Source organism: Chionomys nivalis, chromosome 8 (assembly GCF_950005125.1).
Source record: "Chionomys nivalis chromosome 8, mChiNiv1.1, whole genome shotgun sequence".
Taxonomy (NCBI): domain Eukaryota; kingdom Metazoa; phylum Chordata; class Mammalia; order Rodentia; family Cricetidae; genus Chionomys; species Chionomys nivalis.
In genome coordinates this window covers 41,120,722-41,135,113 of record NC_080093.1, presented here as the reverse complement: position 1 = coordinate 41,135,113, position 14,392 = coordinate 41,120,722, and the positions used below count along the sequence as shown (strand labels likewise).

The window sequence follows — 14,392 nt, the reverse complement described above, 5'->3', positions numbered from 1 at the left end:
CAAAAAAGTAAACACACAAAAAATATATGAAACACTTACTTAATGCGTGATATTTGGGAATGTCCTGCAGATCTCATGACAATGCTAACATCTGTAAAGGGCTTTGGTGCTGTGAAGGTTAAAAATATGATTATGCTCATCATATTTTAAGCCAAAGAATAGCATTTTCATTCAATTTAATATGCATGTCAATGGAAAATCAATCATGTAGTAAATCAGCAGCATTAATTAAAATTAATGACATCTATAGGGTCATTTAGTCTTAATTTCAGATCCCAGAATTACCTTTTAGGTTATTTACAGTCACTTTAAGGATAACTAATTACAAAAATTAAGGACTTTAAATTAGAAGAATGGATTAAAATCATCAGCAAATTGTGAAAACATATTCTAGAGACTTATAGGGTTCACATTTCTAAGGGGATCAGTATACATGTGATTAAGAGTTGCAAGAAATTATGAAAAAAGCCACTAAAAAGTGTGAAGTTCATGATATGCGGTCTGTGGTGAGAATAAAAAAGGGGGAAAAGAGAGGTGGAGTGAAAGGTGGTAGGAGTAAAAAGAAAATATGGTAAAGAGGCACAAACAATAAAGAGAGAAGAAGAATTGTAGAAGAGGAGAGAAAGACTGAAGAAAGAGTATCAGTTATTCTCATTTGGAGAACATAGGACTATTCAGAAAAATGCTGATTCTTAGGGTTAGAGAGATAGCTAAGGGGTTAAGAGCATTGACTTTCTGTACCCACACTGGGCAGCATACAATCTGTTACTCAAGTTTCAGTGGATCTGATCTCTTTAGGCACCAGGCATGCACACAGTGTACATATACACTCTCATGCACACACATAAAATAAACAATAAAATCTTAAAAGTATAAATATAAATTTTCTCCTTGTTTATTCAGTTCAAATATTATAGCTTATTAAGTAGTTTACATATCAGCAATATGGTTTAAACTTCCTATTTCTAAATCTCCAATACAAACTTTTCTAAGTAACCTTTCCCTCAGCATTCACATAATGTTCGAATGATTAACTCCTAGTCCTTCTGTAAGCAGCTTTATTATCTAATCTAGAAAAACTAAATTTAAGATAGCCCTCCCCACTCCACCCCCAAAATCGCCAAACAAAACAAAAGTAAAAACCTAGCCACACAACTATTTATAGCACAATCTAAAAATAAACACAAACCTGAGTCCATGGTGACAGACTTTGGCGGTTTAATAGGATAAAACACGAAAGGAAAAATAGCACCATGAATCTGGTTTTGGATCTAAGAAGATGAAATATGAATCAGTATACATCATGTCACATACACAAGTTGACCAGGATACTAGAATTTCAGAACTAGATTCAGACGTCAACACAGCTGATACAGGTGAAGCTCATTATACCCCTTCATGTTTCTAACTTCAGTCCCGCCCTCCTTTCACTTCCTCTTTATTGTTTTTCTATTTTCCTTCTCTCTTTCTCTCAAACTATTCCTCCCTGCTGCATGACTTCCTTCAGTCTTAGACACAGTCTCATTCTGGAGCCCAGGCTGGTCTTGAACTCATGGTTATCCCAAGTTCATCTTATCAAGGGCCAGGATTACTGCCTGCATGTAATTCTGGCTTCTTTCCCAGTTTCTCAGTTTACTTTCTACTTTCTGACTTCTCTCTTGCCTTCTTTGACTTTGTACTAGATAAAATAGACCAGGGGAACAAATCTGAGTTTTTATTGTTTTGCCTTCCTTTCCAGACTCACCTGTATTCTATAAATCTGAATTCTGAACGATGACTGGTGTGCAGATGTGTTATATTCTACTTTTAGTGCTGGGAGGTAATTTCTCCGTACAGCTATCACATGTGGTTGCAGAATTTTCATGTCATTGCCACTAGGTGTTAAGCGAACCTGAAAACAAAAATTATCCCCCAACAGTGAGTTGTTTCTTTTTGACCATTGATTAAAATCATCAATTTATATGAAAATAACTTCAGGATACAGTAATTTAAAAAGCAAAGTCTACATAAAAGGGTCATGAGGTCAGGGAAATGAGTAGGAGCAAAATATAATGATAAATATTCATTATATATACATATACATATGTATATATACACACACATTCACACTGAAACCCATTACTTTGTATGCTAACTTAAAAAAAAGCTGAATATGCTAGTGCGTGTCTGTAATTGCAGTACTCTGGGGGCATACACAGAGGATTGCCACCCTTAAGAATAGCTTAATCTACACAATGAGTTCTAGGCCAGCCAGGGCAAAACTAACCAAACCGCAACAAACCAAAAATAAAAAAAAACGTTTTTAAAGTACAGATTTAAGATTCAAATTTTTATGTTCATATCCATAAAATGTAATATTCATACAAAGATTATAGCTTGGCTGCATTGCTTTTTATATTTTTCTCAGTGTGTATTTTTTTTATTGAAAAGAAAAAAAAAAATTTCCGCCTACTCCCAGCCTCCCATTTCCCTCCCCCTCCTCCCACTCTTTCCCCCTCCCCTCACACCTTTCCCCCTCCCTCTCCAGTACGGAGAGCAGTCAGGGTTCCCTGCACTGCGGAAAGTCCAAGGTCCTCCCCCTTCCACCTAGGTCTAGGAAGGTGAGCATCCAAACTAGCTAGGCTTACTTTTTATATTTAATTACTAAAACTGATACTGACTTCAAGAAAATAATGCAAATCTTAAAATAAAAAAGATCTTGCTTCTTGCTACTTTAAAGAATTATTAGTAACTGGTATCTTGAGAATGTTCAATTTCTTAATATAAAAGCAGGTCAAATGAAGTCTACATTAGTGCTAATTACATTCAATATGTTTTGTAAGAAGTCAATTTCTCCTTAAAATTCAGAAAGATTTCAAACAAAAATGTAAAATTAAAAGTTCATATGAGCACTTTTTAAATTTACCGGAATGTTATTGTCCAACTCAATAACCTTGTCTTCCAAAGGTGAAGATTCTGTGTATTCCTTGAACTCCTTCTCCAGCTTCTCAGTGTGCTTTATACTCATTGGCCTCCACCTTGCTTTTTTCTTTGGTTTTGTCTCCCAAACCACATCAGAACTTACATATGAAAGCAGATATCATAGTATTAATTTATAACAATTACACTAGTGTTTAATTACACGAACTACAGAACTTCCATCCACATTTCACAACAGCCTCAGTTGTAAGTAAGCACATTTCCAATTTAAAAACCTAAATTTACCCAACTAATACTTATTTAGTTTTTATTCAGGCAATGTTCTAAGTAGAAGAAAAATACCACTGAGCATCCCTGTCATTCTTCATTTTCACTAGGGAGTTACAGGTAATTGTAAACATGAATAGATCAATCTGACTATATAAGAGGGGAAAATACTTCTGAAATAAGAAAATATAATCTAAGGCAGAACTTCAGTCTTAAATACCAGAACTAAATTAAAATGGAATGGCCAGTAGGGCCTCACTGAGATTGTGAAACTTCTACAACCTGTAGGGATGCAAAAAGGGTAAAAACATTTCAGATACAGGAGCAGCTTTAACAAGGATCCTAGAGCAATAGACACTGTGGTGCATGGAGAAGAACAAAGAGACCACTAGCATGGTAGGAACACAGTAGTAGAGGTAACAGAAGCCAGAGAGGCCAAATGAAGTAAACCATTTTAGGAACAGATTCTGAGTTTTATCTTTCAAATATCATTTCTAATATTAAAGCATCTAACCTTGTAATTCCTATATAGGCTACTTCTTGTTTTGTATAATTATTGACAAGTGAAATTCCAACATCTTGTAATGCCAATACGATCTCTTGCTCTGCTAACTCTGCTTTTTCACTTTCATATGTTACTTTAAACACTTTTGGGTCTTCAGTGAATAGAATAATACGTTGCAAACCTTCAAAGAATGACACTAAATAAATGGTTTTTTTCCCAACACTTATAGGGGTCATCATATCCTAAAAGAAAACAATGAAAAATGGAATCAGTTTGTACCCAACAAACATTAAGTCTATACTTGACATTTATATGATGACAATACAAATGGCTTTACTTCCTAAAGCTGAGGCGGCAAACTAAATGAACATTTGCATATCACTTGGAGAGAGCTATCACTCATATGAGCTAGTTCAGACAATTCACAGCAATCCAAAGAACGAATAATTGTACAATACCTGGAAGATTTCCTCACTAAAATAACCTGATGTCACCTGCTACATTGTAATGATATTGTTAATCATGAAGTAAAACCAGTTATTTAAGTATTTTTAGATCATAATAAAACCAAATTTAAAAATCCTATAAGATAAACCAACAACGCAAAGTAATATTTTTTTCTACTTCATTTTAACTCTGTGGGAAATATAGTACATATTAAAGGTGGTTTAAGCTTCAAATTCACATTTCCTTACACAGCAGAGTAAGAAAGAGTTGCAAGCCTTATAGAGCACTGATGCAGCTGGTGCAATAACTCACATTTTCAATTACAGGACTTGAGAGGTTGAGGCAAAAGGATTGCCATGAGTTAAGCTAACCTAGGTACAGTGGGAGCCCTTGTTCCAAAATATAAGACAAATAAAATCATATATTAAAAAAAAAGCATTGATTTTCTACAGGGTCACTTAGGAATTTCCTTTATAAATACTGTGTTGGGAGTCAGTGAGACAGCTCAACAGGTAATAATACGTGTAGCCAAGACTGATGACCTGAATCAATCTCCAGGAATCATACAGTAGAAGAAGAGATCTGATATTCAAGCTGTCCTCTCACCTACACAAGTTGACCTGTAGTACACTTGTACCTGTAGTGATATTTCATTTATATTTTAATAAATAAAGCTTGCCTGAAGGTCAGAGAGTAAAACAGTCCTACTGGTCAGTCTTACAGACCAGATAGTGGTAGAATATGCATTTAATCCCAGGAGCCACACTAGTTTGCTATAGAAACTGGGCAGTAGTGGTACACACCTTTAATCCCAGCCCTAGAAATACAAAACGAGAGGAGACAACCCCTCATTCTGAGGATTCCTGGAGGCAGGACTGCCATTTCAGACTGAGGTAGAGGGAAGAGCCAGTGGCTGGATATTTTGCTTTCCTGACCTTCAGGATGAACCCCAACATCTGCATCTGGGTTTTTATTAATCGTGCTACACTTGTACTCATGTGTGTACATATGCATAGACACACAAATCTACAGATACAATAATAACACACGGAGAAAGTAAAAATAAATGAATAAACACTGTATTGATATCAGGTCTGCATGCATTCTAGTTAATAAGTATTCTGATTCATAGAAAAGTTTAATATTTAATTCACATTTATATAATAATACATAAAAATTATAAATTGAAGTTACCACAAAATTGTTACCTAGGTATCATAGCTTTACCTACAAAAACTTCTAAAATAAAACACACAGTACTAGAAGTACAGAGAATTAAGAAAATGGGTATTCCCAAATATTTGGAATCTCTAATATACCAAACTTCAGACTTATCTTTATAAACTTTTAACTATTAGCATTATTTAATTATGCACTGTGATAATAAAGAGATCATATGGGTCATCAATCCCAGCACTTAGGAGGTAGAGGCAGGCAGATATCCATTGTTTGAGGTCAACCTGGTCTACATAGCACACTCTAGAACATCCAGGGTTATTTAAGGAATCCTTGTCTCAAAAAAACTAAACCAAACCAAATCAAACAAAAGAAAACAAAACCTAATAATCAAGAATTTTTAAAAATTAAAAGTTAGGCTAATTTATAAAATACGCTTTAAAACAAAATTAAACCAACTAAAGCCCACAGTAACAGACAATGGTAAAAAAACTAGTCCAGGAGGTCTGGAGAAATGGCGAATGGTTAAAAGCATTTCCCAGCATCAACATCAGGCAGCTCACAACTACCACATATATGCAGGTTATAGGACCTGACAGTCACTTCTGGCATCCATGGGAACTTGTATGCATATGTAACACATATATAGACAGTACGGAGGCATACATACCAACACATAAGAGAAACTAAAATCTAAAAAACGTGTAAGTAGAATAAAAAGGTAAAGAAACTCTGAGTATAGAATTTCTTGGTACAATTTTTTTTATTGGAAAAAGTATGCAAAATAAAAATGTTTGTAGAGGGCTGGAAAATGGTGAGTCGTTAAGAATGGTACAACTGGTGATCCCAGTCCCTGAAATGCTCGTCATTGGTTTCTACAGCTTGCCACGGAGAAATGAACTCCTTTTAGTTTAGGCACCTTACAGAGCTGAACTCTAGTGAGGTGACTGTCAGTATGGGGCTAAGACACTTGAGAGGGGAATGCTGAAAGACTTTTTCAAGCACATCAACTTTGCTAACAGTAAAAACAAATGATGATGTAGATAAAATCAGACTTGCAGCTCTTAGTAGCTTTGGAAAAGATCAAGTGTGACAGGACGACTTCTGCACAATGACCACAAAAAAGATTACACTCTCCTGTTTCTCTAAATGCCAGCTTTTGCTATGGCCTTGCATGCTCCTTTAGAGAAATGGTGGGCAAAACAAACAAAAAATTTCCACTTCTGTTAGCTTCTGGTTGGAGTTTGAAAAAGGCAAACCTAAATAAAATTTGCAAAAGTTAAAAACAACTTCAATAAAGCTTTTTAAAATCTTTGCTAACTTTTACAGAATAGCAAAAAACGGTCCTTAAAATCCACTAGGTGTAAAATAACACCTGCATAAAATATAAAAAGGCAGCTGAAAACTCCATAATGACCAATTCAGTACTTACATCCTTATGTGTTACTTCACCATGACTTTGCCCACAACTCCACTTCAGCTTTCTAGAACCCACTGGATCAGCCCATGTATAATATACTGCTTTTCCAGGAGGAAGGGAATCTTCTATTTCACTGAGAGAACTGACATTAAGTAAAAAAAAAAAAATGTAGTAAATTAAATAAAATACAATAGACAAATACATAAAAATCCTAAATAATATTTCATTCTTATCCCATTAACTGAGATTTGTAAAAATTTTAAATTAAGACTAGGAAAGGTTTTTTCCCCCTTACACAATGAAAAGAGTAAGTCTGTATTTCCTTTCAAAATGTTATACCTCTTACAATTAAAAATATATTCTCTGAGAAAAAAAGACTATTTTTTTTTGAGGAAATAAAGATCTTCAAGAATCTAAAATTACTTTTTATTTTACTTTAAATTGTAGAAAAATATTCAAAAGTACTACATAGGAGCTGGAGAAGTGGCTCAGATGTTAAAAGTATATAGGACTTGTATAGGACTCAGGCTTAGTTCCCAACACTTACTAAGGAGACTTAACAACAACCTGTAACTTTAATTCCAGAGGGCCAGACAGCCTTCCTGGCCCGGAAGGCCACTGCACACAAATGTCATGCACAACCACATACACATAAAGACAAAAGTACTGCAGATCGAAAGGAGTGCAGACCCTTAGTTTAATACCCAGATTCAAAACTAACCAAACAACAATAACAAAAAAGAGTGAAGATTAATCAGAAATGATGTAGTTTCACATAATCACAAATAGGAAGTTATTTTCTAAATTATTAGATAATAAATATGATACAATATTATGACGAAGGACAGGAGATATGGCTCCATGGATAAAGTGATACTAAAGTTTCTATAGATGTATGTTCTTCCACTCAGTGACTCCCGGCTGCCTCAAATTTGCTTTTTCTTGTTTTTCTGTTAGTTTTCATTTGTTTAGTTCATTTCAGTGCATTTATGCATACTTCCTAAGAAGTATTGTTCTAATTGTTGATTAAATAAAAAAGTGGGGTTTTTTTTTTAAGTCTAAAAAATAGACTACCTTTCTAAGCACTTTTCTTGGTGGTATGCCTCTTACACTACAAAACTAAGGTCTTTATTTCCTAAACATTCTTCCCTGGGTGTTTCCCTGTAAGATGGGCCTGACTGCTAAGAAGCTCTTTGTGATCCTGTAATTGCTATACATAATGTAGCACGACTAATAGAAACCCAGAGGCAGAAACTGGAGTTCAACCTGAAGGTCAGAAAAGCAAAACAGCCAGCCACTGGCTCTTACCTCTACCTCAGTTGAGTCCCAGAAGCTAAGTTAGCTCAAGTTATTTTAATTTTAATGTTGAGAGATGTATTCACAAATTTATGGTGTACATCATAGTTAAAACAAAGCCGTAAGATGTTTTTGTTAATAGCGTTGAGGTGAAAAACCCAAGGAAACAATCGAAAGTTCAGAAAGGCACATAGTTGAGTAAGGAGCTCATTAAGGTCAGGAAATAAGAACAAAGCAGCCCAATTGTTTTTAGCTGACATGCCTTTCTTGTTAGGATGGGTTGGCAATCAGAGATGATGCTTAATTCCTTGTGCCCATTTCTGCCCACAGTTTCTTGATATAAAAAAATGTTGATGTGCTAGGCGGTAGTGGTGCACACCTTTAATCGCAGCACTCAGGAGGCAGAGGCAGGCGGATCTCTGTGAGTTCGAGGCCAGCCTGGTCTACAAGAGCTAGTTCTGGAACAGGCACCAAAGCTACAGAGAAATGTTCTCTCAAAAAAAAAAAAAAAAAAAAAAGTTGATGAATGGGCTTATTCTTTTTATATAGATTTGGGATTCTTTTAAGATTTCTTTTTACTTTTGAGATACATAATAAAATGATTAGTCCTTTCTTTGTAACCGCAAAATGCAACCTGGCAGCAAAAGAACTGGCTGAGAAAAATACCTTGCTTGCTTACACTCTGACAATCTATAACAAGTTGCTTAGATATGAATGTTTGTGGGTTCTTAGAGTAACTTGTTTTTCATCAGTAATATGTAAAATGTTTAATCATGTAAGGGATATGGAAAACATGCTGTTATTTTTAACTGGTACTCATTGCAATCATTCACTTGAAAAATAGAATGTAACCATGGGTTTTTATTATTAATACCAATTAGAATTCGTGCTCTGTGTGTATGTCACACAAAGAGAAAGAGACAGAGAGAGAAAGAGAGAGAGAAAAACTTGAGTGTGGTGGTTTACACACATAATGTAGGTACGTAGGAGGTCAAGGTTGGTGGACTCTCCTACTGTTAAGAACAGTGTAGACTCTATCCTAAGTTCCAAGTTAGCTGCAATGCATAGTGAGAGCCTGTCTCAAAAGTCAACCACCAAAACAAGAAAAAAACAAAACAAAACAAAAAAAAAAAAAAAAAAGAAGAAAGAAAACCAAGAAGGAAAAATAGGACAAAATTTGGAGACTCATGACTGACTACTCACAATATATTCTTCAGCAGATTTCAAAATGACCAATCTATATGGCACTGGCTTTAGTTTTTCCACGTCTTTGACTCATTTAAAAATAATTATAAACACAAGGTTGTTCTACTTCTATATAATTAAATACAATGTTTTAAAAAGGGAATCACTTTAACATAAACTCAATTGACATTAGTGGCAATTTTTTAAAGGAATCGTTCGAAGGAATTTGTTTTCTTACCTAAATCTGCTAATCATAAATTACTGCTTTGTGACAATCACCTTACCTCTGCTTGTACTGAACAAGGTCATTCTTGGTATGATTTATTAGTAGGAATGTAGCTGCACCATCATGGTAATCTGAAAATGTAATAACTGTAGAGTGCTCAGCCAAATTAACTTCTGCAATAATTCCTCCAAGCTTAAATAAAAGAAAAAATTTAATGTGATCATTTTGCTAAGAATATTAACTGATAGCATTTAATAATAAAACTATTCATGATAGTTTATGCCACACTGGGCACCAAATGTAGCAGATTTTTTCCTTTTTGGGCCACCAACCAGCTCACAAATCATGACATGGAGACTTAGATTACTAGTTATGAATGCTTAGCTTTAGTTATGCTTGTTTCTGACTAGCTTTCTTTAACTTCCATTAATCTGTTTCTCTTCATCTATTGCCCAGGGCTTTTTACCTTTCTTTCTGTCTCTCCTACTCTGTGTCTGCTGGCTGGCAGCTGCTTGGCTGGCCCTGGGGAATTTTTTCCTCTTTCTCTCCCTCATTCTACCCCTCTTCTTCCCTCTTCAGCCTAGATTTCTCCTTCCACTTATTTTCTCTGCCTGCCAGCCCCGCCTATCCCTTTCCTGCTTACTTATTAGCCATTCAGCATTTTATTAGAACAATCAAGTGCCTTAAGCAGGCAAAGTGAAACAGTAACACATCTTTACATAATTAAACAAATGCAACATAAGCAATGTAATGCACCTTTACATAATTAAACCAACGTAGATTAGATGGCTGAGATTGGGGAAGGACAGAGAAGGAGAGCAAGGAAAAAGATATCTTGATTGAGGGAAACATTATGGGGTTATCAAGAAACCTGGCGGAGTGGAGAGAAGGCTCAGAGGTTAAGAGCACTGACTGCTCTTCCAGAGGTCCTGAGTTCAATTCCCAGCAACCACATGGTGGCTCACAGCCATCTGTAATGAGATTTGGTGCCCTCTTCTGGCCAGCAAGGATACAAACAGAACACTGTATACATAATAAATAAATCTTAAAAAAAAAAAAAAAAGAAAAAGAAAAGAAACCTGGCACTAGAGAAATTCCCGGGAATCCACAAGAATGACCCCAGCTAAAACCCTAAGCAATAGTGGAGAGGTACCTGAACTGGCCTTCCCCTGTAATCAGATTGATAACTATCTAAATTGTCATCATAGAAACTTCATTCAGCAACTGAGGCAGAGATCCACAGCTAGCACTGGGCTGAGCTCCCAGAGTCCAGTTGAAGAGAGGGAGAAGTGAAAATATGAACAAAGGGGTCAAGACCATGATGGGGATTCCCACAGAAACAGATGACCTGAGCTCGTGGGAGCTCACTGACTCTAGACTAACAGTGGAGGAACATGCATAGGCCCAAACTAAGCCCTCTGAATGTGAGTGACAGTTGTGTGGCTAGGGCAGTTTATGGAACCACTGGCAGTGGAGCCAGGATTTATCCCTACTGCTTGAACTGGCTTTTTGGAATCCATTCTCTTTGGAGAGATACTTTGCTCAGCCTAGATATGGGGGGAGGGCCTTGGTCCTGCCTCAAAGTGATGTGTCAGACTTTGTTGACTCCACAAGGGAAGGAAGCCTTAACCTCTCTGAGGAGTGGATGGGGGTGGATGGGTGGGAGGTGCACGGAGTGGAAGGAGAGGGAACTGGGATTGGTATGTAAAATGAGAAAAGATCGTTTAAAAAATTACAAGTGCAGATTAAACAAATGCAACACCCTTTACTCAGTTAATGTAATATTCCACAGCAAAAACAGACGTGACACATCGTTACCTAGTTAAAATAGTATTCTATTGGAGTCACAAGTATTATACAGTGAATGTACAGCTGAGAGACCAACAGACAGATCCATGGGAGTATACATATACACTCCATATGAAGAACCCGATTGCAGAGCTTTGGGAATACTTGTCTTTTGGATAGTTACTGTCAGTTCTTTAAAAATCTTGTGAAATCATGGCATTTTCCCCCCTTCCATAATGGGATTCATTCCCAAAATACCTCAGCAGTGTAACTTCCTCCCGTATGGGCAATGGAAAGACCTTCCATGGGGCCTTAGATGGTAACATTTACCCTTTGTTTTAACAGTCAAACCTACATAAACTCAATCCCCCACAATTACCTTTGCTAATAGACCACATAGGAACTTCAAAAGAATAGAAAGAGAGCATGCCTGCCTTTATTGACAAACAGGTCTGGGCATCCCCAAAGCTGATGATCACAACAGAAATTGAGGTGAGGGGAGTGGATGAGTTCAGGGTTCAGTGACTTCTAGTGATCTTATCTAAATGTTTGGAAGGTCAGGTATTTCCCTTTGAATGTTGGTCCTTCCTGAATAGTGTTACTTTTTCCTGAAACGCTGCTTTGTCAGGTCCTACCTGTGTGTTTGTTTTTATGATTCTGAAATGCATGCTGATATTATTGTCAATGTCTGTGTGGGTTATATAGACAGGAAACCTCATAGGAGGGGGAAGAGCAAAGAACGAGGAACAACATGGGCATTAGAGAGAATAAACTGGACATGACAAAAAGATTTATGTGAATAAATTTATTTCTTTTTTTACCCTCAGACCTTATTAGTCAGTTTTTCACTTGCTATAGTGAATCTTTCTGAACCCTGAGAGGATTAACCCCAAAATAAGCCTCAATAATATTCTACATCATCTCTATGTATGTTCACTATGTTACAGCAACTTAGAGTTCACTTTCTGTGAACAATCAGAAGACAATTCAGACTTCTGTCATTTCTGGCAAACAATGAAACTACTGTATGCAAATGAAAGTTCAGTATAGACATGCCAACTAACTTTCTGTATAACAAATTATTTTATATTTGTTTCACCTCTTCTTTCATAAAAAGAAATTTTTATATAAAGGAGGAAAATTATCAGAAAATTGTTATGAAAAGCAAAGTGTAGTGCTGATATACATATAGTAGATTTTCTGATGATACACACATGATAATGATCATGAATATCAAGAAAAAGCACTTACCTCATTATTCAGTCGTAATAAAATACAATTGTCTTGTTTGTTAAAATGTATCCTTTTGGGGGGACCTTCACTTCTTTCAACTTGAATGAGAAGAATATTGGAGGCATCCTCAGGCCAGAAGGGGATAGACTAAAAATGTATTAAACAGATCTCATCATAAATATTTATATAACATTTAATAGTCTTACAGAGTAGCAAGTAATCTTTTCTGCCCATACTTGCTGTCATCACCCGGGAAGCTGCAAGACTCAAAATAGTGACAATACTCACAGAAGCGTTTCCTTAGAAACCAAGTATATTAAAAATGATGTGTATTCTATACACCCTTAAGTCTGATGTTCCTTTAGAGTCCTAGTTTCACACTATATTTTAATGTTAAATAACATATAGAATAATAATGCAGTATCTTTTCTAAGTGTTATGTATGAGATCTCTTAAGACTGGAGAATATGCCAAGCTTCTTCTAAACCTTTTAGTTGGAAAGTAGAGTCTAAGCTTAACAAGACATAATGGTCATGATCATACATTTTAAAGTAATTATTATAAGTCAAATAAGAATGCAAAATTTTAAGCTAGCAAAAGAAAATTAATCTTAGATGAAATTGAAAAAGAAAAAATTAAAATTCAAAAACTGTCCACAGATTTACTTTCCAAAAGATAATTAGGACCCAATAGTACCTGTGAGTGATAAGTATACAAAATAAAAATGTTAAAAATTAAAGTGTAGAAAAGTTATGTCTAGCTGGGTGATGGTGGCGCACGCCTTTAATCTCAGCACTTGGGAGGCAGAAGCAGGCGGATCTCTGTGAGTTCGAGACTAGCCTGGTCTACAGAGTTAGTTCCAAGACAGGCTCCAAAGCCACAGAGAAACCTTGTCTCGAAAAACAAAAACAAAAACAAACAAACAAAAAAAAACAAAGGAAGAAAAGTTATGTCTATGAAGTACATAAAAGAAAGTTATAGTTACCATCATCTAGATATACCAAGAATTCTAAGTCCAAAAATTGTTGTGGAATAAACCTTTATACTGAGTGAAGACATGTCACTGGGATTAGTTTAATAAAAAGCTAGAGCCGGGCGGTGGTGGCACACGCCTTTAATCCCAGCACTCGAGAGGCAGAGGCAGGTGGATCTCTGGGAGTTCGAGGCCAGCCTGGTCTACAAGAGCTAGTTCTGGAACAGGCACCAAAGCTACAGAGAAACCCTGTCTCGAAAAACCATAAATAAATAAATAAATAAATAAATAAATAAATAAATAAAATAAAAAGCTAGATGGCCAACAGCTAGGTAGGATTTTTGCAGCAGAGAGAATTCGGGGAAGGGTGGCGATGCCAGGGATACAGAGCAAGCAGCATGAGCTTTATAAAGTCAACGTAACCAAGCTACATAAGAATGTAGATGAAAAGATATGGGCTAATTTAAGTTATAATAACTAGTTAGAAATAAACAGTTTCCTGATGACTGTGGTCTCTCAGACAGGCTAGGTGTTAGCGGCATAGAGAGGCTTTGTTCTTTTTTTTTTTTTTTTTTTTTTTTTTTCGAGACAGGGTTTCTCTGTGGTTTTGGAGCCTGTCCTGGAACTAGCTCTTGTAGACCAGGCTGGTCTCGAACTCACAGAGATCCGCCTGCCTCTGCCTCCCGAGTGCTGGGATTAAAGGCGTGCGCCACCACCGCCCGGCGAGGCTTTGTTCTTTTAAGAGGCTCTGCTACCAACCACTTGAATGGGTTTATGAGCAGCAGGTAGTGCACTACTCGGTGGCATGAAACTTGGTAGAAATGCCTACAGTAGTGTGGACCCAGAAACTTCCTAGAATGGGGCAGAAAATGTGACATGGCTCCCATCATATCTCCACAACGAGGCTAGGGAAGACCTCCTGAAAATCCTGGCTACAGAAATAAATAAATATAAATA

The 14,392-nt window shown here is 36.3% G+C and overlaps 1 protein-coding gene across 3 annotated transcripts in view; it reads right to left on the bottom strand.

The window, feature by feature from the left end:
* Positions 1–14,392, bottom strand: part of Vps13a (vacuolar protein sorting 13 homolog A) — a 198,768-nt gene that overhangs the window by 49,873 nt on the left and 134,503 nt on the right. For all 3 annotated transcript variants that reach the window (XM_057777994.1, XM_057777996.1, XM_057777997.1), the window contains exons 51-58: positions 12,481–12,609; positions 9,500–9,633; positions 6,747–6,876; positions 3,701–3,933; positions 2,906–3,059; positions 1,745–1,891; positions 1,190–1,271; positions 40–109 (exon numbers count right to left, since the gene is read on the bottom strand). In XM_057777994.1, coding sequence (XP_057633977.1) covers positions 40–109; positions 1,190–1,271; positions 1,745–1,891; positions 2,906–3,059; positions 3,701–3,933; positions 6,747–6,876; positions 9,500–9,633; positions 12,481–12,609 — 1,079 coding nt within the window. The remainder of the gene's footprint in view (positions 1–39; positions 110–1,189; positions 1,272–1,744; positions 1,892–2,905; positions 3,060–3,700; positions 3,934–6,746; positions 6,877–9,499; positions 9,634–12,480; positions 12,610–14,392) is intronic.